Source organism: Odocoileus virginianus, unplaced genomic scaffold, assembly GCF_023699985.2.
Source record: "Odocoileus virginianus isolate 20LAN1187 ecotype Illinois unplaced genomic scaffold, Ovbor_1.2 Unplaced_Contig_57, whole genome shotgun sequence".
Taxonomy (NCBI): Eukaryota; Metazoa; Chordata; class Mammalia; order Artiodactyla; family Cervidae; genus Odocoileus; species Odocoileus virginianus.
The window spans coordinates 36,918-57,827 of NW_027224374.1; the positions used below are offsets into that span (position 1 = coordinate 36,918).

A 20,910-nucleotide genomic window follows, 5' to 3' on the forward strand; every position below is an offset into this window, starting at 1 on the left:
GGTAGAAAACAGCTGTGGCAGAGACAGGAGGTAATGTAGCTGCACACAGATAGTGACAAGTCTCGTTCCTAGCATGTGAGACAGTTCTGAGAAATGGCCTAACCTCACTTGTGCACACAGACTTCCTGGGGACATGCTGAGATGCACAAACAAAACCCCTCATCATACAGTCAAAGTCAAAGACAAATATAGACCAGCCTCAGAAATACCCTGGCCGACAAAACCAGTGTTGTCATACAAAGTTTAATTTATCTTATCTTGAAAGACTAACTTGGATTGGATCATTTCTTGCTTATGTCTCTGGAACTCACAAGCAAACCTTAAACTGTGCCCCAAAACTGATATGAGGCAATCACTCACCAATTCCCCATCATTTAAGTAAATCCTAATATTATTACCATCACTTTGAAAAATAGTCACTGCCTTCTCACTAACCTAAGCTGCCTCATAACAACGTACCCCTGATCCCCTTCCGTGTTCTGCTTTGAGTGCTCCCACTTTCAAATTGTCTTTTTGGTATGGGCAAAATAATCCTTTACAATGACTGTTTCAGTGAATCATTGGTTTTAGTTCTGTAGTTTCTGAACTTTTGACAGTATCCGTAGCAGTAAAGAGGTACAAACTTTGGTGAGTGATAGAGAATCTGCATCAAGCAAAGATGGTAATTTGCAGAGGGGAGAACTGCAGACAGTAGAAGACATTGTCCAGACCTAGTGTGGAACCTTGCTGGTGGAACATCACTAGACTGTTGATCCTTCCATGCCTGCCCAGGATCTCCTGGATGGAGTCTGCTCCCACCACTGACATTAAGGACTCGGTAAGAATTCAGGTGCTATTAAAGTGAATAGAATGCTTTGTGGGGAGGTGAGAAACTTGGGACTACCTGGAAGGGGCCGTGTACACCCTTGCCTCCTTTTTTGAAAAAGTGAAAGTGTTAGCTGTTTAGTCTTAGCCGACTCTTGCGACCCCATGGATTGTGGTCCAGCAGGTTCCTCTGTCCATGGAATTCTCCAGGCAAGAATACTGGAGTGGGGTGCCATTCCCTTCTCCAGGGATCTTCCTGACCCAGGGATCAAACCCAGGGATCTCCTGCATCGCAGGCACATTCTTTACCATCTGGTCTATCACAGAAGCTTGTACCAAAAGGTGGGTATAAATGGCTTAATTAACCCTTGAATGTCTCCAACTCAACATTTCTCAGATGAATCTAGGAATCAAAACCCAAGGACCCAGAAGGCTGGCTTTTATTGCTATTGCCCTGGTAGGACTCTTTATTGTAAGTCTCCCAGATTTGTCACTGTCCCTCCCCTGGACTAGTCACCATCTAGGATCTCCCACCACGGAGCACTGGTCCTCTGAGCCAGCCCTGCAAGGTGAAAAGTGCATTCTGACCAGCTTTCTGAGGATTTATGGATTTGTGAGGAAGAGCTCATGCTCTTGGGTGAGCTGGACTCTCATGCTCACTGGGTATGCTAAGAAATATTGGGGAACTTTAATGTCACCATAGGAAGAGACCTCAGACCATTGGACACAACCCTCATTTTAACCATAAACAAATGCTGCTAAAAACTTTATGAGCCTTGCCCATAAAATACAGTGACAGCCTGATGCCCACAACCTTCATCTTTTGATCTCAACACGTGTTCTTTTCACTCTATTTGTGTGTTAACAGGAGGCACAAGTGCTGAGGCAGCAGTGGGAAAGTCCAATGCCAAGGGGGCTCACAGGAGCAAACCAGCAACTCTGAGCTGATGCAAAAGTCTTAAGTCACCCACAGGCATAAAGAGTACTGAAGGACACTCAGAAAGGGAAGATCTAATGTACTAATAGGAAGAGGCAGAGATGATTTCAGGGGAAGGCTGGGGGAAAGCCCCTATATATTTTAATACAGCAGAACAAGGGCTTTTGGAGTTAATACAGCCCCCTTTGTTAACCACAACATAGTTTTTCTAGGTAGGAATTCAAGTTCCTACCTTTGTGTCAATGTGTCTCACTGCCAGTAGGTCGTGCTTATAAGAAAGGGGATTTTGCAAATATCTCTGACCACCCTAGCCTAACAGTCGGCCTGCTCCCTGAAATGTCCTACATCTCTTAAAAAAGAAAATCTTTGACAGTACCCAGATTAAATTAACCTTTGAAAAACATTCTTCCATAAGGATGCTAATCTTCAGAAAGAATAAGACCTGAAAGCAGGACAGGCTGGGAATGGCCTGGGGGCTGAGCACCACAGTTTGTGTGTGTGTGTGTGTGTGTGTGTGTGTGTGTGTGTGTACGTACTTCGGTTGGAGCAGTCTCTGAGGAGCAGCTTGGGCAGAGTCTGGAGCAGCCTTTCTAGAAAGGCTAGTGCCTCTGTACTCTTTGTGACCCTCAGACTCACCAGTTCTCAAATCTGCCAGGACCCCAAACCAGGACTAAAGGGAAAGGTGTTCTCGTGAGGTTGGGTATCTCAGGCTCCCTGGTGTAGTGGGATCAAGAACTGGGGTCAAGAGTTAAAAAGATGTTGTGTGAACCTAAAAGTCCATCGACAGATGAATGGATAAAGAAGATGTGGCACATATATACAGTGGAATACTACTCAGCCATAAAAAAGAATGAAATCTTGCCATTTGCAGCAACATGGATGAACCTAGAGATTATCACACTAAGTGAAGTAAGTCAGACAAAGACACATGATATCACTTATATGTCAAATGCAAAAAAATACAAGTGAGCTCATTTACAAAACAGAAATAGATTCACAGACATTGAAAACAAACATGGTTATCAGAGAGGAAAGAGGGGAGAAATAAACTGGCAGTTTGGGATGAACAGATACACACTGCTATATATAGAACAGATAACTAACAAGGGCCTACTTGGAGCACAGGAAACTATATTCCATATCTTGTGATAATCTATAATGGAAAAGAATCTTAAAAAGAATATATATGCATGTATAATTGAATCACTTTGCTGTTCACCTGAAACTAAGCATGTACATGCTCAGTCATTCAGTCCTGTCCAAGTCTTTGTACAAAAGAGATCTTCATGACCCAGCTAATCACAATGGTGTGATCACTCACCTAGAGCCAGACATCTTTGAAAGTGAAGTCAAGTGGGCCTTAGAAAGCATCACTATGAACAAAGCCTAGTGGAGGTGATAGAATTCCAGTTGAGCTATTTCAAATCCTGAAAGAGATGCCATGAAAGTGCCACACTCAATATGCCAGCAAATTTGGAAAACTCAGCAGTGGCCACAGGACTGGAAAAGGTCAGTTTTCATTCCAATCCCTAAGAAAGGCAATCCCAAAGAATGCTCAAACTACCACACAATTGCACTCATCTCACATGCTAGTAAAGTAATGCTCAAAATTCTCCAAGCCAGGCTTCCATGAACTTCCAGATGTTCAAGCTGGTTTTAGAAAAGGCAGGGGAATCAGAGATCAAATTGCCAACATCTGCTGGATCATCAAAAAAGCAAGAGAGTTTCAGAAAAACATCTATTTCTGCTTTACTGACTATGCCAAAGCCTTCGACTGTGTGGATCACAATAAACCGTGGAAAATTCTTCAAGAGATGGGAATACCAAACTACCTGACCTGCCTCTTGAGAAACCTATATGCAGGTCAGGAAGCAACAGTTAGAACAGGACATGGAACAACAGACTGGCTCAAAACAGGAAAAGGAGTAGGTCAAAGTTGTATATTGTCACCCTGCTTATTTAACTTATATGCAGAGTACATCATGAGAAAAGCTGGACTGGAAGAAGCACAAGTTGGAATGAAGATTGCCAGGAGAAATACCAATAACCTCAGATATGCAGATGACACCACCCTTATGGCAGAAAGTGAAGAGGAACTAAAAAGTCTCTTGATGAAAGTGAAAGAGGGGAGAGAAAAAGTTGGCTTAAAGTTCAACATTCAGAAAAGTAAAGTCATGGCATCTGGTCCCATCACTTCCTGGCAAATAGATGGGGAACCAGTGGAAACAGTGTCAGACTTTATTTTTTGGGACTTCAAAATCACTGCAGATGGTGATTGCAGCCATGAAATTAAAAAACACTTACTCCTTGGAAGGAAAGTTATGACCAACCTAGATAGCATATTAAAAAGCAGAGACATTACTTTGCCAACAAAGGTCCATCTGGTCAAGGCTATGGTTTTTCCAGTGGTCATGTATGGATGTGAGAGTTGGACTGTGAAGAAAGCTGAGTGCTGAAAAATTGATGCTTCTGAACTGTGGTGTTGGAGAAGACTCTTGAGAGTCCCTTGGACTGCAAGGAGATCCAACAGTCCATCCTAAAGGAGATCAGTCCTTTAGGAAGGTGTTCATTGGAAGGACTGATGCTGAAGCTGAAACTCCAATACTTTGGCCACCTGATGTGAAGAGTTGACTCATTGGAAATGACCCTGATGCTGGGAGGGATCGGGGGCAGGAGAAGAAGGGAACGACAGGGGATGAGATAGTTGGATGGCATCACTGACTTGATAGACATGAGCTTAAATAAACTCCGGGAGTCGATGATGAACAGGGAGGCCTGGCGTGCTGCGATTTATGGGGCTGCAAAGAGTCGGACACAACTGAGCGACTGAACTGAACTGAACTGAACTGAACGGAAGGAATGTTGCCTAGCCCTCTGTGTTTTCACAAGTTCTTCAGGCACTCTGGTGCAAGCTAAGGCTTAGATATCATAGTGGTAGGCACTGGGGCGACATGCTTTCCATACATTTTCCCACTTAATTCTGATAACTCTGTCAATAGTTGAAGTTTTTTACCATTTGAAGATGAAAGCAATTAAGGTCAAATTTGCCTTAAGGACACATAACTGGGCAGTGACCGAACAGGAATTGAAATGGTCCGTTTCTGAAAGCCCACTGAGTATATGGAGGATGTGTTTTGGTCATCTGTGGTCACTGATGGGCCCTGGGGAACTAAAAGAGGGGGTGGGCAGGTGAGGACAGCAAGTTAGAACTAGAGCAAACAGAGCCACCCCTACAGTTTCAATGGATAATATTCAAACCCAGGATCTGGCAGCAAGTTAGATCTGAGGTGTCCACCTCTTTTAAAATCTGCCTAAAGAACAAAAGACCTATACATAAAAAACTATAAAACACTGATGAAAGAAATCAAAGAGGACACAAATAGATGGAGAAATATACCGTGTTCATGGATTGGAAGAATCAATATTGTGAAAATGAGTATACTACCCAAAGCAATCTATAGATTCAATGCACTCCCTATCAAGCTACCAATGGTATTCTTCAGAGAACTAGAACAAATAATTTCACAATTTAAAATACCCTGTACATCTGAGAGTAAAGGGGCATAGGCTACAGCAGCCAAAACTTTCAGACTATATAATGGTGTTCGAGGACTTGAAGCTTTAATGCTTTGCTTGAACTCCTTCAATCTGTATTCAGCCCGTTTGACTTCCTTCTCAGTCTCTCTCCCTGTATGCTGTTTTCTTGGCCTAAGCACCTCCTGGAAGAGCTTCACTTGAAAGAGAGGAGAGGCAGGTGGTGTTTGGTAGAGGGGGTTTCAGCCCCTTCAGATCACACCTGATAAATCGGTTTTCCTCTCAGAGGAAGGATCTTGCCTCAGGAGCAGCTCTGGGTCTCGTGGTTTCCTTTTGCAGACAGAATCACAGTTATTTTTCTCTCTTGGTTCAAAAGAAATGCCCCCAAACCAAGCTCTTCTCAAGATATAGTTGAACTTAGAACAACAGGTGAAACACGAAAGCATTTTATGCAGGAAGTGGTTGGAAAAAAATGAAGGGTTGACAGGGTCCTGAGCATGGGGGAGGGTGTCAGGAAATAGTTGGGGTAGAGGGCTCACCTCAGAAGTCACAGCAAGTGTACTTCTCCAGCTCACCTGAACCACAATAGTTCTGTTTCCACACCCTGTGGGAGTGGAGTGGGTGGGGAGGCAAAGGAAGTGAAAGAGACCATCAAGGAGGACCCCAGGAAAGACCCCCAAATGCAAGGGACAGGACTTTCCTATCCATTCTTCACACAACTCACATTCAGGGCCAGGACACTACAACCCCAAGTCAGAACCAGAGGGAGTTTCCATTGTTTTGTAAGAAAACGTTCAGGACCAAAACTTGACAAATCCCTGACTTGATCTCCAGCCTCATTTCTACATAATCTGACTTCCTGCCTCTGGGTTCTAGCCACCCTTGGCTTCCTTTAAATACCTGAGAACCCCATATGGTCACTTGCCTCGGAATATGGTGTTACTTATACCTGGAAATACCTCCAATCCCCACCTCCCTCACTTTTCAAGTTCAGCTCAAGCAATGTTGGGCTTCCCTAACAGCTCAGTTGGTAAAGAATCTGCCTGCAATGCAGGAGATCCTGGTTCAGTTCCTCATCTGGGAAGATCTGCTGGAGAAGGGATAGGTTACCCACTCCAGGATTGTTGCCTGGAAAATTCCATGGACTGGTATAGTCCATGGGGTCACAAAGAGTCAGCGGCAGCTGACTGACTTTCACATTCAAGCAAAGCTACTTTTTCTCAGAAGTCTTTCCCAACAACCCTACTCCAATCAGTTATACTCATCTGTTCTACATTCCTGATGCACACTGACATTTTCCTTAAAAACATTCACTATACAATATAATCTTCATTCAATGTCAGACTTGCCTAAGAAAAGAAGAGATCATGGAGAAAGGTGGTGATGGTCAAAATCTTATTTTCTAAAAGAACAGAACCAGAATTCTTCTGCAGTGCAAGTATCTATTCAAGGAAAACACCATGGTTGATATGTTCGGAAGGAAAAGGAGACCCCAAAACCAAGGCAATCAAAAGGAAAAGAATCTCTTTGTTTTAGAAAGGAATAAAATTACCCACAAAAAAATGCAGAACCTCAAAATTAGCTATTATCAAATAGAATCCAGCAATAACTTAGATGATAAATTTTGTCCTAGGTGTGCAAAGAAGGTTCAATATGAGGAAATATTTTCATATAATTTAATGTATTATGAAGCTATGGAGCAACATAATCCAATCATGGCCTTAGCTGTTGGAAAGTAATTTGGTAAAAATCCAGCATCTAATAATTGGCCAACAAAGGTCCTGATAATTGCCAACAAAGGTCTGTCTAGTCAAAGCTTTGGTTTTTCCAGAAGTCCTATATGGATGTGAGCTGCTGCTGCTGCTGCTGCTAAGTCACTTCAGTCATATCCGACCCTGTGTGACCCCATAAATGGCAGCCCACCAGGTTCTTCCATCCCTGGGATTCTCCAGGCAAGAACACTGGAGTGGGTTGCCATTTCCTTCTCCAATGCATGAAGGTGAAAAATGAAAGTGAGGCCGTTCAGTCATGTCCAACTCTTAGAAACCTCATGGACTGCAGCCTACCAGGTTCCTCCATCCATGGGATTTTCAAGGCAAGAGTACTGGAGTAGTTTGCCATTGCCTTCTCCAATGGATGTGAGAGTTGGACTATAAAGAAAGCTGATCGACGAAGAATTGATGCTTTTGAACTGTGACTTTTGAGAGTTCCTTGGACTGCAAGGAGATACAGCCAGTCCATCCTAAAGGAAATCAGTCCTGAATATTCCTTGGAAGGACTGATGCTGAAACTGAGCTCCAATGCTTTGGCCACCTGATGCGAAGAACTGAGTCATTGGAAAAGACCCTGATGCTGGGAAAGATTGAGGGCAGGAGGAGAAGGGGACGACAGAGGATGAGATGGTTGGATGGCATCACTGACTCAAAGGACATGAGTTTGAGTAAGCTATGGGAGTTGGTGATGGACAGGGAAGCCTGGCATGCTGCAGTCCATGGGGTTGCAAAGAGTCGGACATGACTGAGAGACTGAACTAAATAATTTGTTACATTTTTACAATAATAATTTCCATCTCAACCTCAAAGCTTGTACTTTATTTAACTGGAAGCATTGAGCTATTGCCACAAAAGTTAGAAACAAGTTAAGGAGGCCTACTATATTGTGGTTATTGAACATTCTTCTAGATTTTCTTGTTGTTCAGTCACTAAGTTGCGTCTGACTCTTTGCAACCCCATGAACCGCAGCATGCCAGACTTCCCTATCCTTCACCATCTCCCTGAGTTTGTTCAAAGTCATGTCCATTGAGTCAGTGATGCCATTCAACCACCTCATCCTCTGTCATCTCTGTGGATCACAACAAACTGTGGGTTCTTCTAGATACTAGCCACAATAAACTAACAGTGAATGAAATTAGATTTTTTTTAATCCAAGAAGAGGAGGTAAGATGATCATTTTGACTGCATAAAGAACTTCTCCAAATCAATATCAAAAAGATTAACAGAATTTAACTATGAGCAACAAATATATTCTGAACTTCTCACCTGACTCAGTCATAAAGAATTCATAAAGAATTCATCTCCTGCCAATGCAGGAGATGTAGGAGATGAGGGTTTGATCCCTGGGTCAGGAAGAACCCCTGGAGTAGGAAATGGCAACCCACTCCAGTATCCTTGCCTGGAAAATCCCATGGACAGAGAGAAGTCTGGTGGGCTACAGTCCATGGAGTCACAAAGAGCTGGACATGACTGAGCTACCGAGCATGCACAGCACAAAAAACAAATATATGAGAAGATATCAATATAAAAGACTTAGTTCTTTAACAGTGGAAAAATAATTTGACCACATTCATATTGAGAAACACATGTTACCAAAACATGAATTTGCCACATCCGCACCAACACTTCTCTCCTGTCTTTGTGGTAATAGCCATCCTAACGGGGGTGAGATGCTATCTCATGATGGTTTTGATTTACATTTCCCTGATAAATAGTGATGCTGAGCATGTGTTCAAGTACCTGTTGACCATTTGTATGTCTTCTTTGAAGCAATATCTATTCAGGTCCTTTGCCCATGTTTAATTGAGTTATTTGTCAGGGTACTTACATTATCCAATACTTTTCTTTTATAAACAAAAAACATCCTGGGTATTCAAAATAGCCATATTTTAAGCTTTTTTATTCTATGGAAAGTTTTTATAGAGGTGCTTTACTGAATTTTACATAACGATTTAAAAAATCAGTGGGCTTTGAATTTGACGTTGCATTATATTTGTTTTCATATAAAACAATTGGAAATAGGTCCCTGGTAGTGTTTTGACACAGAATGTTTTGTTTTTAGGAAAAGATTGCTGTTATTAAGTAGAAAACTACAAAGTAAAGGATGTGGAAGAATTCAAAACAGTGGTAACAGTGTGTGACAAGGATAGTGGTGTCCACCTAAGTCCCAGGGCTGCACTGTTTTCCAGTCTCTCTATGATGAGGTCCGGGCCTGGGACTCATTTCTCTAGTTGGTAGGGAAAGCGAAGTGCATCACTACTCATCCGGGATAGTTAAAGGCTGTCTAAGAACTCCTACATTTCCTCTGTCCCTACTGCGCCGAATATCACAGAAATAAAGATAAAAGCATTTGAGTGATTTCAAATTTAACGCCCTGGGTCATTCCCCCTGACTGTAGACACTCAGATCATTAATGTAGACATTGCCTAGATCATTGTAGACACTACCCAGAGCACTGGTCCCCCAGGGAGGCTGTCCTGAACGGCGTAGCTGAGCAGGAAGGGAAAGTAAAGAAACCATGAATAAGCCATTTCCGAATGCATTCAGACAGACATCTCCCTCTCTCAGTCCCCCTTTCTGTACTCTCCCCCTGCACAGCGCCCTGTCCTGTGCCCCCATACCCATAGTTTCTGCCCCTGCAGCGGCACTTGCCTTTAGAACAGTGACTGCTAAGTGTGGATAAGGTCATTCTTCCTGGGGGGCCTTGGGGGGTTACATTCAGGCAAGCTTGTAAATGTAGGGACACAGCCTCAGGATGGGGGAAGGAATCAAATCTACGAGCATACTCAGCCTCCCCTTTATTCCGGCTTAAACGATTCAAACGTTGTTTGTTTTTTCAATTGAGGAAAGTCCAGAGGACAACAAATGACTCATTAAATTGTGCCATTTTAACTGTTTATTTTTAAAAAGAGAATTTCAGACAGTCATGGTGCAAGGGCTCTGTTGCAGCATAGAAGCCCACTGGAGATACAAGAGAGGAAGAAGCAGGCTAGATTTTCAGCTTTTTTTTGTTCTCTCTCTCTCTCTCTCTCTCTCTCTCTCTTTCTCTCTCGAAGCTGAACTGTCAAGTCACAGATTTGAACAAGGAGGCATCTGTTTCTTTCAACAATAACTCAGGTAAGCCCACACTCACGAAAGTTCTGTGCCATTCATTCCTAGTTTTTAGGCTATGCTTGAAAAAGAAAAAATATTTTAAACAAATTTACCCTGTTTTCAGGGAAACAGAGTGATAGCATTTGGCTTAAGTGAGGCCAGGTTACAGGACCTGTAATCTTCTTGGAATTTAGTTTACCCAGGAGTGGCAAAGAGGACATTACACAAAAGGGCTCACTGGGAAGAATTTGCTCATCAACACATGAGTTTTCTGTGCCATGTTGCCTGGTACAAGTTGCCAGTTTTTAAGATACTCCCCTCTGCATAGGAAAGGGAAGTAAATGGTAAGGCTTCTTGTGGGAAGAGGAAAATTCAAGTAACTAACAGAACAAATGAAGTGCATTTCTGGTTTAAAGAAGAGTGCACTTTCCCAAGTCGCGTTTTTAATTCACCCAGTCTCTCAGCAAGAGTCTCAGTGAGGGCAGGGGTTTGGCGGGGAGGTGGAGAACGCAGGTGGGGAGGAGGGAAGGAAAGCGGACTCAACCCGGGACAAGCACGGCAGACCTAGAAAAGAAACCCAGGAAAGCAAGAGAGGGGGCGGGGGGCCCCCCAGGGAGGAGGGACCCTAGAGGAGAAGTGGGCCTGTGGGTGAGAAGCAGCCAGTGGGGCCACAAACGAACCCAATCTTCTGACTCACTGAGTGAACTCTGAGCAACCGACTACATTTCTCTGTAAACCAGCGGTCGTAATTCTTTCCACCCACCTCCTCAGCTTTGTGCAGACAACTGAGGCATGGGTGTGAACATGCTCATGAAATATAAGGTTCTTTCGCGTGTCGTAACTCAAAAATGATCATTTTTTTAATTGAACTCTGGTCTCTGTCCCTCAGGAACAGCCATGAGCCAAAATGAAGGCAGTCCCTCTGGCGAGTAAGTGACCTCCTGTGCATGCCATTTCTGTCCTACTCTGTGCCTTAAGTCAAAGTGAAAGTCGCTCATGGACTGCATGGTCCATAGACTTCTCCAGGCCAGAATACTGGAGTGGGTAGCCTTTCCCTTCTCCAGGGGATCTTTCCAACCCAGGGATCAAACCCAGGTCTCCCGCATTGCAGGCAGATTCTTTACCAACTGAGCTATCAGGGAAGCCCTATTCTGTGCCTAGTTTGTATAAAAAGCATGCTATCCTCTAGAATCACAATATGAGCCAGCAACTATTTCTTCATCAGAGAGAATAACTTTGCACTGTTCATTTCAATTTCCCTGGTCCAATCACTTCACTGGTGGTCATGACCACACCTTTGCCCAGCCAAGGTCAGAGGAACCATCTCTGGCCCTGGAACAGGCAGGTTACTTACCCACCTGGAGATGGAACCACCATCTTGGCTACACATTTCTGATCTTCAAAAAATTTGCCTTTTAGGGGGCCAGAACAGAGTGATATAGACAAACTTTGAATGACAATATACATTTCTAATTCTATCTCATCCCCCAGTTTTCTTGGATCCAATATGACAATGCCCTACAGACCTAGAGAAAGCTAAATGCTTTAAAATCATCATCTTATTTGATAATAGAGTCAGCTTTTACTTTATAAATACAATATGAGAGTATCTTCTCCCAGATATTTCCTTATCATTAAAAATATTCCATTGGCATGACAGTATGGTAATAACAAAGTAAGTTGGCTCTTTTTTCACCTTGTTTTTTTTTAATTGAAATATAATTGATTTATAATGCTGTGTTAATTTCAGGTATGCAACGAAGTGATTTAGGTATACACACACACAAAAATATATTCTCTTTAGATTCTTTTCCATTACAGATTATTACAAGATATTGAGTATAGTTCCCTGTGCTCTACAGTAGTCCTTGTTTGTTATTTTATATGTAGTAATGTGTATATTTTAATCCCAAACTCATAATTTATCCCTCCCTTGCCCCTTTCCCTTTTAGTAACCAGAAGTTTGTCCATGTCTGGTTTTTATGATTTATTTATGCTGCATTGGGTTTGTTGTGGCACATGGGACTCTTCGATGCTTTGCTAGGTGCACAATCTTCTCTTCTTGCAGCACATGGTCTTAGTTGCCCTGCAGCATGTGGGATCTTAGTTCCCCGACCAGGGATTGAACCTGCGTCCTCTACATTGGGCCATTAGGGAAGCCCCTCTATCTGTTTTGTAAATGAGTTCATCTGTATCCTTTTTTTCTTTTTTTTTTTTTTGGATTCCACATATAAGCGATATCATGTGGTATTTGTCTTTGTCTTCTAAGTAAACTTGCTCTTAGCAGGACCTTATACAAAGAATCACCCAGTTCACTGTGCCAGAGGATCAGAGCTAAGAAGAATTCTGGTGGGCGAAACGGGAACCAGCAAAAGTGTGACAGGGAACAGCATCCTCAGGAAGCCAGCATTTGAGTCCAGGTTGAGTGCCCAGTCCTTGACGCAGACTTGCAGTGAGAGTCGGGGTAGCTGGGGAGAGACCGAGGTGGTGGTTATTGACACACCAGATATGTTTTGTGGGAAGGACCCCTCTGATTCCCTGAACCAAGAGGTGCACAGGTGCTACCTGCTCTCTGCCCCAGGACCCCACGTGTTGCTCCTGGTGATGAAACTGGGCCGATTCACCATGGAGGACCAGCAGGCTATTCAGGGGGTGAAGGAGATCTTCGGAGAGGGTGCCATGAGGCACACTGCTGTCGTCTTCACCCGCAAGGAAGACCTCAAGGGAGGCTCCCTGAGGGATTTTATCCAAGGCTCAGACAACAGAGCCCTAAGTGAGCTGGTGGCAGCGTGTGGGGGGCGAGTGTGTGCCTTTGACAACTGCACTACAGGGAGCACCTGGGATGACCACGTGAAGGAGCTCATGGACTCGATTGAGAGCCTGGTGACAGTGGAAAGGAGTGACCACTACACTAACAGGCTGTACAACCTTCTAACACAGTCAGAATGTGGGCCTGTACAGTCAGAGCAAAGACTGCAGGATTTCAAAGGGAGCTTTATAAAATACATGGAAATTCAGACACGTGGTACAATCATGGCCAAAGCAAATTGCCTGAGAAAAGCCCTACTCCAAACAGCGCTGTGTATTGCATTGTGTGCTCAGGTGTCTGCCACATTGCTCATTCAATTATTTTGTGTATTGCATAGGACATGCGATTTCTTTTGCCGCTTACCCTTTAGTATGTGCAGTTTATTCTGTAGTTTACTGTTAGTCATACCCAAACAATTAGTGATGATTTTTAGAAAGGCCAGTAGACTGGATGCAAGACTCCTGTGTCATAGTTACTGATCAGTGCCTCTTCATTCACTGTCATATCCTGGGTGAGTTACAGTTGCCTGCCCCGGATAGTCAGTGTCTGATATCGCTAAATGTTTGAGATTCTGTGAACTGTTTAGATCTTAAACTCATCCTATTTGTTAATGAACCAAACAATTTTAAAATTTCCTGTTTGTTTTGAAATATAATACCAAAACCTTCTGAAAGTTATAAACATAAAATTCCTCTCATTTGCAAATCTCTATCTAAAGTCAGTTTTATGCTCCTGAAAACTCCTTTTCTTCTTTATACCATCACTATTTCTTCTGAATATAACAAAAATGGCAATAAAATTTCTATAAGGTATAGTAAATTAACAAGTGAGCTGTAAAGTTTCTGAGCTCACATGTCCTTAACTCCGTGCTATGGTTTTATCCTCCAAAGATGGTAAATGGACATATGGCATATTTCTCTGATACAACCACTCACGCTCAACAATCACACATAGACACACACATCAATAGTCTGTTTTATGTCCATCGAAAGAGGGTCAGCTAGATTTTATCCCTTGTGTCCAATCCCAATCATCACTGAAGCATACTAGAGGCTTATGTTTCAGACAAGAGTGGACTTAGTATTTTGCATTTTGCATTTGCAGTATTTTACATTTAACATCTTCCTGTTAAATGCAACTAGAATTTATTAAAATAAACACAGTCTTTACGACTGATGAGCTCACTAGATAATTAGGAAAACTCCAAGGATGCAGCAAACAATACACATAAAAGGGAGGTGGGAAAATGTAAGAAGGATGTAGAGCTACAAGCACCTTCTCGTAACCAGGTAAACCCCCAGGCAAAGTCACAGATGGTGAAGGAAGACTCCACATGCACACATGAGAACACTGAAAGGCAAGGAGTTGCCAAAGAAACACTGAAAGCATCTTCCTGAAAGGTATATGTTGGGTAGCAAAGACTTAGTCAACACTGGTCTACATGGTTTGGACTAGGGTGAAGCCAGTAAGAAGCCATATTCACCTCAGTCTTAAGGAAATACTCACTCCCGGGTCATTCACCTGTAGTATGGGCACTTGAGAGGCCTTGGCAGTGTGTCTCCTTCAACTCTGTGCCCTGAACACCAAACTTTCCTCACACTAGTCCTGGCCCCGCTAGCCTAGTGGGAGAATGAGAGACTCCGGGCTTCAATAATGCTGAATGGAAAAAACGGGGGTGTCAGTCTTTCAAGAGACACTGTACCTGGAAAAAAAAAAGAATGGAAAACAGTTGACCTTGGGTCTCTTTCCTACCTGAAAAAATGGGCTGGAAAGAAAGATGAAATAGCAGGTCCCAGCCAGCAGATTAGGGCTCAGGACAGTCGTCTTTCCCACATCCAGCAACAGTCAACTCTAAAAAGCTTGAGTTGGATTGGTGACCTGACCAGTTTTAGGGCCAGTCCTTTGGTACCTGTTCACCACACCACTGGGTCTTTTATTGACCTCACTCTCATGACCCTCATGAGAGAAGGCAGAATAACTGGAATCAGTGATACCAACACAGATGACCAGATGAAGCCTCTACATAATGCTAACTTAGGAACAGTGTAAACGTATGGTGGCTTGGCAGTAAAGAATCCACCTGCTAATGCAGAAGACACAGGCTCGATCCCTGGGTTGGGAAGATCCCCTGGAGGAGGAAATAGGATGCCACTCCAATATTCTTTCCTAGAGAATCCCATGGACAGAGGAGCCTGGCGGGCTATAGTCCATGGGGTCACAAAGAGTCTGACATGACTGAGCGACTAAACAGCAACAACAATTCATCCTCATCCTCAATACATCAGCCAGCTTCAAGTCCTTTCATAGCTGAGAAGACATTCTTTCTCAGATAAAACTCTGCTTCTGGATTTTGCTGACAGACTAGACCCTAGAGTGGCACCGACCATAGGGATGTCCAGTCAATGGTCGGCTGTTGAGAAAAGCTATCATGTTCTTTGTTCTGGAGCAGAAAGCACCCTGGACTTCTATATGGGGAAAATACCTACATGGTAAAAAGTAATTGAAGATTAGATCACTAAGCAGTTCTAGAAGGAGACCCAGACCTTGGGGTCCTACAACAAGATATTTGGTATGGTGGGGCAGGGGGCAGGGCCCTGCTGGAGAACTCAGAAGATTAGTCGCAACAGGAGAGAGGTTTTGTAAGATAAATACTTAAAGCCTACATTGAATGTTCCTGTCTCTTTAAATCATCACCACCACCTAACCCTCCCTCTGGGCTCAGAGTCTCAAAGACTTCCTCTATGCAGAGTGGAAGGAAACAGCCCACCACACTCAAAACCAAAGAGAAAGCAAAGATGAGGGCCTTCTTGGATCACCAGTGAGAGCCTGTCACCAGGAAAGGCAAGCCCCGCAGGGAGCAGGAGCTACAACCAACCAGAAGGAACATGGTTCTGAGAGCATTTACTGTCTGAGCACCCAGGCTCCACCAGGAACCTTTCGGGTGAGTAAGAGCCAGATCCATTAAGATGGGGTGTCCGGATTTGTGAAGATGTTCAAAGTTTCCAATAGAGGAAGTTCAAAAAAGGTTTATGAGCATGGTCCCCAGTCTGGAGGGCACACATGTCTGTCTCCTTCCACACTTCCCCCATACAATAAGAAAAGTCTGTACTGGAACTATGTCTAGGAGTAAAATGCATTTTAAAACGCATTCAACATTGCTCAAACTGCACGTTCAGCACAGGCAAAAGATCTTTCTTGTGGCCTAAAGCAATCTAACTTCAGAGCAAGTTACAGTGTGCTGAGTCAGGAAACCATCAGAATTCAACCCCGCCCCGGATTCCCCCTCTCCCCTCTGTCCACAGTAAGGGACCCTCAAGAGACTAAAGAGGTTAGGAACCAGGTCTTCAACCCCTTGTCCTCATGACCCCTGACACGTTGACTCCCTAATTCAAGTCTCTCCCACCCCTGCTGTAGGAACACCTGTTTCCTCATCTGTACAATGAAGGGGGTCTGAATAAACGGCTCATTTCCAAACACTGATGTGTGGACTGATGATATCAGATACATCGGATTCATGAATCAGAATTTCTGAGCATGGTCCCCCCAGAATCGACATTTTTAAAGAACATTCAAGTAGTTTTGAAAAACAACATATTTGAGAGGCACTGAGTTACACAAACTTTGAATTTTCAGAGTATTCAGAATACAGAAATTCAACATGCTTTACAATAAAGAGCTATTTATCACCCCAGATTTCAGGAAGAGTTTATCTCCTTCTTAAAATTTATTTTAAATGATTTTAACCCACATTTCAAACTATCTGGAAATCCCAGTGACCTACTTGAGAGTTCTGTGGATTCCCTGTAGCACACTTTCTCATTTCCATCTTTGGTGAGGACCTCTTGCTTTAGCTAGTCTTCTTTAGGGTTTGAATCTTGTGGCTCTTTCTTCATTTCTGCTCTGATGTCAATTATGAGAGTTTGTTGATGCCTAGACAAAATAACTAATCATATCATGTGATTTGCCCCAGGGTAAACTTTACTGAAAGCTTTGCATGGGGCAGCAGGAGAGTGATGGCAAAAATACCAACAGCTTCGGCTCGGGTTCTAGACAAACTTGCCCTCTGAGTCCTTTGGCCAGAGAGGGGTTATCCACCCAGCCTCTTCCTTTGCTTTTCCTTCCCTGTTGGTGCCAAATGGGGTTGAATACAGTTACCTGCAGGAAAGAGTTGGGTGATGTGAGGAGGTAGAATTTGAAATGGATGTTGGAGTATAGACAAGACTCAGGCAGAAATGTGGGGTGGATGAAGGGTCCTGGGAGGGAAAGCACGAGGTGGGTTGGGAAAGGGCGCTGAAATCTGCTGTGTCTGGAGTGGCTGACTGCGGGCAGGGGTGAAGACAGAGCAGGCGAGGTGGGATTTATTGGAAATGAGGCTGGAGAAGTAGACTAAGCAGAGACTGTGGGCTCATGTTCAGAAGCTTGCGTGATCAGGCGAACGATCACAAAATGTTTAATTGTATTAAATGATGTTTGAGTGGGTGTAATCATTGTACTTAAGAAGCCTCAGCCTCGAGGGCCAGAACATAAAGAGCTGGAGGGGAGCCTCCCAGTCTCCCCATATTTAGATACATAAGGAGAAGCCAAACTATGTGGTTATCTAAGAGCAGAAACTCTCCAGATGAGTTTGGGAAATACGTCTGTTTTCCAATTTTCTTCTTGCTTGTTTCACAGGCCAGCCACCATAAGGTAGATCCTCTGTCAGTGAGCAAAGTCTTGTTCTCGGGGTTTTCCAAAGCCTACCCTCCATCACCACCCTCACTGCTGAAACTCCTGGGAAGTCTTGTTTTCAACAGCTTACGTCACTGACATAGGTACTCAGTCTCTTAGTCATGTCTGACGTTTTCTGACCCTTTGGACTGCAAACTGCCAGCATCCTCTGTCCATGGAATTTTTCAGGCAAGAATACTGGAGTGGGTTGCCATTTCCTTCTCCAGGGGATCTTCTTGACCCAGGGATCAAACCTGCATCTCTTGCGTCTCCTGCATTGGCAGGCGGATTCTTCACCATTAGCACCACCTGACATAGAATTACCTGGAGAAATTAACATCTAAAGTTTACTCATTGGCATGGATGGGATTAAGTGTTATCATCTCCCCTTTGCTCTTTGCATTTGAGGGCCCTGAGAAGACAAAGCCAAGCTCACCAGGTGTTCTCACAGCATCATCCCAACCCAGACCAGGTTCCTCCAATGTCTTCCCTAAACTCCGATGCTCAGAGGAGGGCAGGAACTATGACCTTCTCACAGTGGGGTCACCAACATTTTGGACTTGACCTGACACTGTAGGCAGCTGCACCTATTTGATGAATGAGTGAATGAACAAATTGTGTCTGGGATCCTTTCAGGTGATCATGGGAGGACGGAAGATGCCAAGAGATGAAGAAAATGCCTATGGTAAGAGCACATCTCACAATGAGTGTTTGCCCCCAGGAGTGAGCTCTAGGTAATACAGGGATGGGCTAATTCAAGACTGAACAGAGAGAAGCCCAGAGGTGTCTTGATGCTGGGGTGAAGTAGCAAGAAGCCTGGGGCTGGCACTTCACCTGAATCTTTACCCCCACCCTGCTGTGAGATATTAAGTTCTTTGATAACCTGCAGCTCTGTTCCCAAAGTAAAATGAATAAACAGAAGGGGACGTAGAGGGCATCAGATCCTGTATTAGAGGGAACATGATTCACCAGGTAAAAGGTGTTAGGGAACACGGATGGAGGTTATTAGACAGCAGTTTAAAGAGAGAGGAGAAGAGAGGAGGAGAAGGGAGGGAAGAGAGATGGCCTGGTCTTATCCTCCCAACAGCCTATGAGGACAGCGCTACAGTATTGATTCCGTTTGTGCAGAAGAGGTTCAACACTTAGATTAAGCAGTTCCGCAGGGTTACAATGCTGGTAGAGGACAGGTCTATGATTCAAACCCCAGCTAGGGGACTCCAGATAGCCCTCCCGGCCTGGCCCACTGCCCCACCCCTTTCTCCAGTGGGTCGGAATCAGGGAAAATAAGACAGAGGCTCCTGAAATTGTCAATGGGGACCAGCTTTGCACAGCCTGTATGACAGATCATATTAGACGAAGTAATGGCCTGTATTACAAAGGCTCATCCTCTAGAGAAACGTTCAGCAGCTGCTGGAGCACCTACAGGTGCATGTGTGACGCCGAAGACGGGAGAAATAGACGGGTAGAGACCCCCTTGGAGTGCCCAAATCTCATACCAGTTCACTCAGTAAAGGTTTGGCCCCAAACACAACCGTGGAAGCGCTCTGTTCTTTGCAAGCAAGGCGTCCAGGAGACCCGGGGACCGGGACATGTCGCTCTCAGGTTCCGAAGCTTACAGACCACCTGTGCCCACAGGTTTCCCGGAGTTCAGGTCCGCCCCGCAGGAGCGCAGGCTGCGCCTCCTCCTGGTTGGGAGGTCGGGGACCGGGAAGAGCGCCACAGGCAACAGCATCCTCCAGCGGAAGCACTTCCTCTCCAGGCTCGCGGCCACGGCGGTGACCCGGGCCTGCGCCACGGGGAGCTGCCGCTGGGCCTCGTGGGACGTGGAAATCCTCGACACCCCTGACCTCTTCAGCCCCGAGGTCGCCCAGGCAGACCCGGGCTTCGAGGAGAGAGCCCGCTGCTACCTGCTGTCGGCCCCGGGGCCCCACGCCGTGCTCCTGGTGACCCAGCTCGGCCGATTCACCGCCCAGGACCTGCGGGCCTGGCGCGGGGTGAAGGCGCTCTTCGGGGCGGACATCGCGGCGCGCGCCGTCGTGGTCTTCACCCGCAGGGAGGACCTGGCGCGGGGCTCGCTGCAGCAGTACGTGCGCGACACCGACAACAGCGCCCTCCGGGAGCTGGTGGCCGAGTGCGGGGGCCGCTGCTGCGCCTTCGACAACCGAGCGGCCGACGGGGAGCGCGAGGCGCAGGTCGGCGAGCTGATGGGGCTGGTGGAGGAGCTGGTGCGGGACCACGGCGGCGCCCCCTACACCAACGACGTGTACCGCCTGGCGCAGACCCTGGGCGGGCTGAGCCCCGAGGAGAGGCTGCTCAGGGTGGCGGAGCGACTGGCCGCCCGCACGCCGACGTGGCCGCGGCGCTGGCCTCTGGCCGGGCTGTGGCGGTGGCCCAAGGCGGGGCCGGGGACCCGGTGTAAACTGGGCCTGGCCGCCCTGATGGGCGCCCTGTTCCTGCTGTACCTGCTCTGCAGGCGCCGGCCCGAGGCGATGACTGCGTGACCTTCAGTCTCGCAGGTCACCTGGCAAGAAAGGCCCTGAACACTTGGATCTGAAGGGGGATTTCAAAGGAATCAGAGTTTTCATAAACTTCATGTTTACCCCAGCACATAATTTTTAAATAAAGTTGTACCACTTCAAAACATCCTTAAAATGTGTTTAGTTATCTTGATATATTGGTCGTCTGTGAGAAATCGTAAAATGACTGGCAGTTTTCGGTAGAAAACGGATTCCTAGCAAAGGGAAAACCCACTCTTTATTTTGAGCTAGTGTGTGTCTGTTTGCTGGTTTGTTTGTTTGTTTAGACACTGCCTTGCTCTCTTTGGACTGCTGTTTTAAACACACAGAGAGAGAGTCTGGGTGGCTTTAAAAAGACAGAAATTTATTCCTCACAGTTCTGGAGGCTGGAAGTCCAAGATCATGATCGGGTTTAGGGGAGAGTCTTCTCTGAGACTGCAGAATGTCAGCTTCTGACTGTGCTCTCACACTCAATTAGAACAATCAATTATAACAAGGCACTAATTCCAAACATGAGGAATCTACCCTCCTGACCTAAGACCCTCCCAATGACACCACCTCCTAATACCCTCCTCTCCAGACTAGGTTTTCAACCTGTGAGTGTTGAGGGGGGAGGGGGCAGACATAAACATTCAGACCATAGCCTATACAGACTCTTCTTGATATTTTCTAGTTCTTAAAGGTAATTATCTCCCTTCAGTGATCCTTGCAGATTTTTATTATCATCAAGGAAAGAGA

At 45.1% G+C, this 20,910-nt stretch overlaps 2 protein-coding genes across 5 annotated transcripts; both read left to right on the forward strand.

Annotated features, from left to right (window-relative positions):
- Positions 1-655: 655 nt before the first annotated feature.
- Positions 656-20,299, forward strand: LOC110123117 (GTPase IMAP family member 1-like). 4 transcript variants are annotated; one of them, XM_070464672.1, is made up of 6 exons: positions 656-817; positions 10,104-10,164; positions 11,030-11,069; positions 15,697-15,890; positions 18,293-18,341; positions 19,292-20,299. In XM_070464672.1, the coding sequence occupies exons 3-6, from the start codon at positions 11,048-11,050 to the stop codon at positions 20,155-20,157; spliced, it is 1,131 nt and encodes a 376-aa protein (XP_070320773.1). In that variant the 5' UTR covers positions 656-817; positions 10,104-10,164; positions 11,030-11,047; the 3' UTR covers positions 20,158-20,299. The 4 variants fall into 4 exon arrangements, with proteins under 4 accessions (XP_070320773.1, XP_070320772.1, XP_070320774.1 ...); XM_070464671.1 differs by lacking the exon at positions 656-817 and having other exon boundaries at positions 10,076-10,164; XM_070464673.1 differs by lacking the exons at positions 656-817; positions 10,104-10,164 and having other exon boundaries at positions 11,027-11,069.
- On the forward strand, positions 11,426-14,933 carry GIMAP2 (GTPase, IMAP family member 2). Its single transcript, XM_070464670.1, has 2 exons — positions 11,426-11,450; positions 12,410-14,933. The coding sequence occupies exons 1-2, from the start codon at positions 11,426-11,428 to the stop codon at positions 13,426-13,428; spliced, it is 1,044 nt and encodes a 347-aa protein (XP_070320771.1). The 3' UTR covers positions 13,429-14,933.
- Positions 20,300-20,910: the final 611 nt, after the last annotated feature.

Excerpts from the sequence above, each read along its gene's own strand:
- LOC110123117 (XM_070464672.1), top strand. The coding sequence starts at position 11,048 with ATGAAGGCAGTCCCTCTGGCGA. Across the intron at positions 15,891-18,292 it reads CTCCACCAGGAACCTTTCGG|GTGATCATGGGAGGACGGAA; the intron begins GTGAGTAAGAGC and ends GGATCCTTTCAG. Across the intron at positions 18,342-19,291 it reads AGATGAAGAAAATGCCTATG|GTTTCCCGGAGTTCAGGTCC; the intron begins GTAAGAGCACAT and ends CTGTGCCCACAG.
- GIMAP2 (XM_070464670.1), top strand. The coding sequence starts at position 11,426 with ATGACCACACCTTTGCCCAGCCAAG. Across the intron at positions 11,451-12,409 it reads CACACCTTTGCCCAGCCAAG|TAAACTTGCTCTTAGCAGGA; the intron begins GTCAGAGGAACC and ends TTGTCTTCTAAG.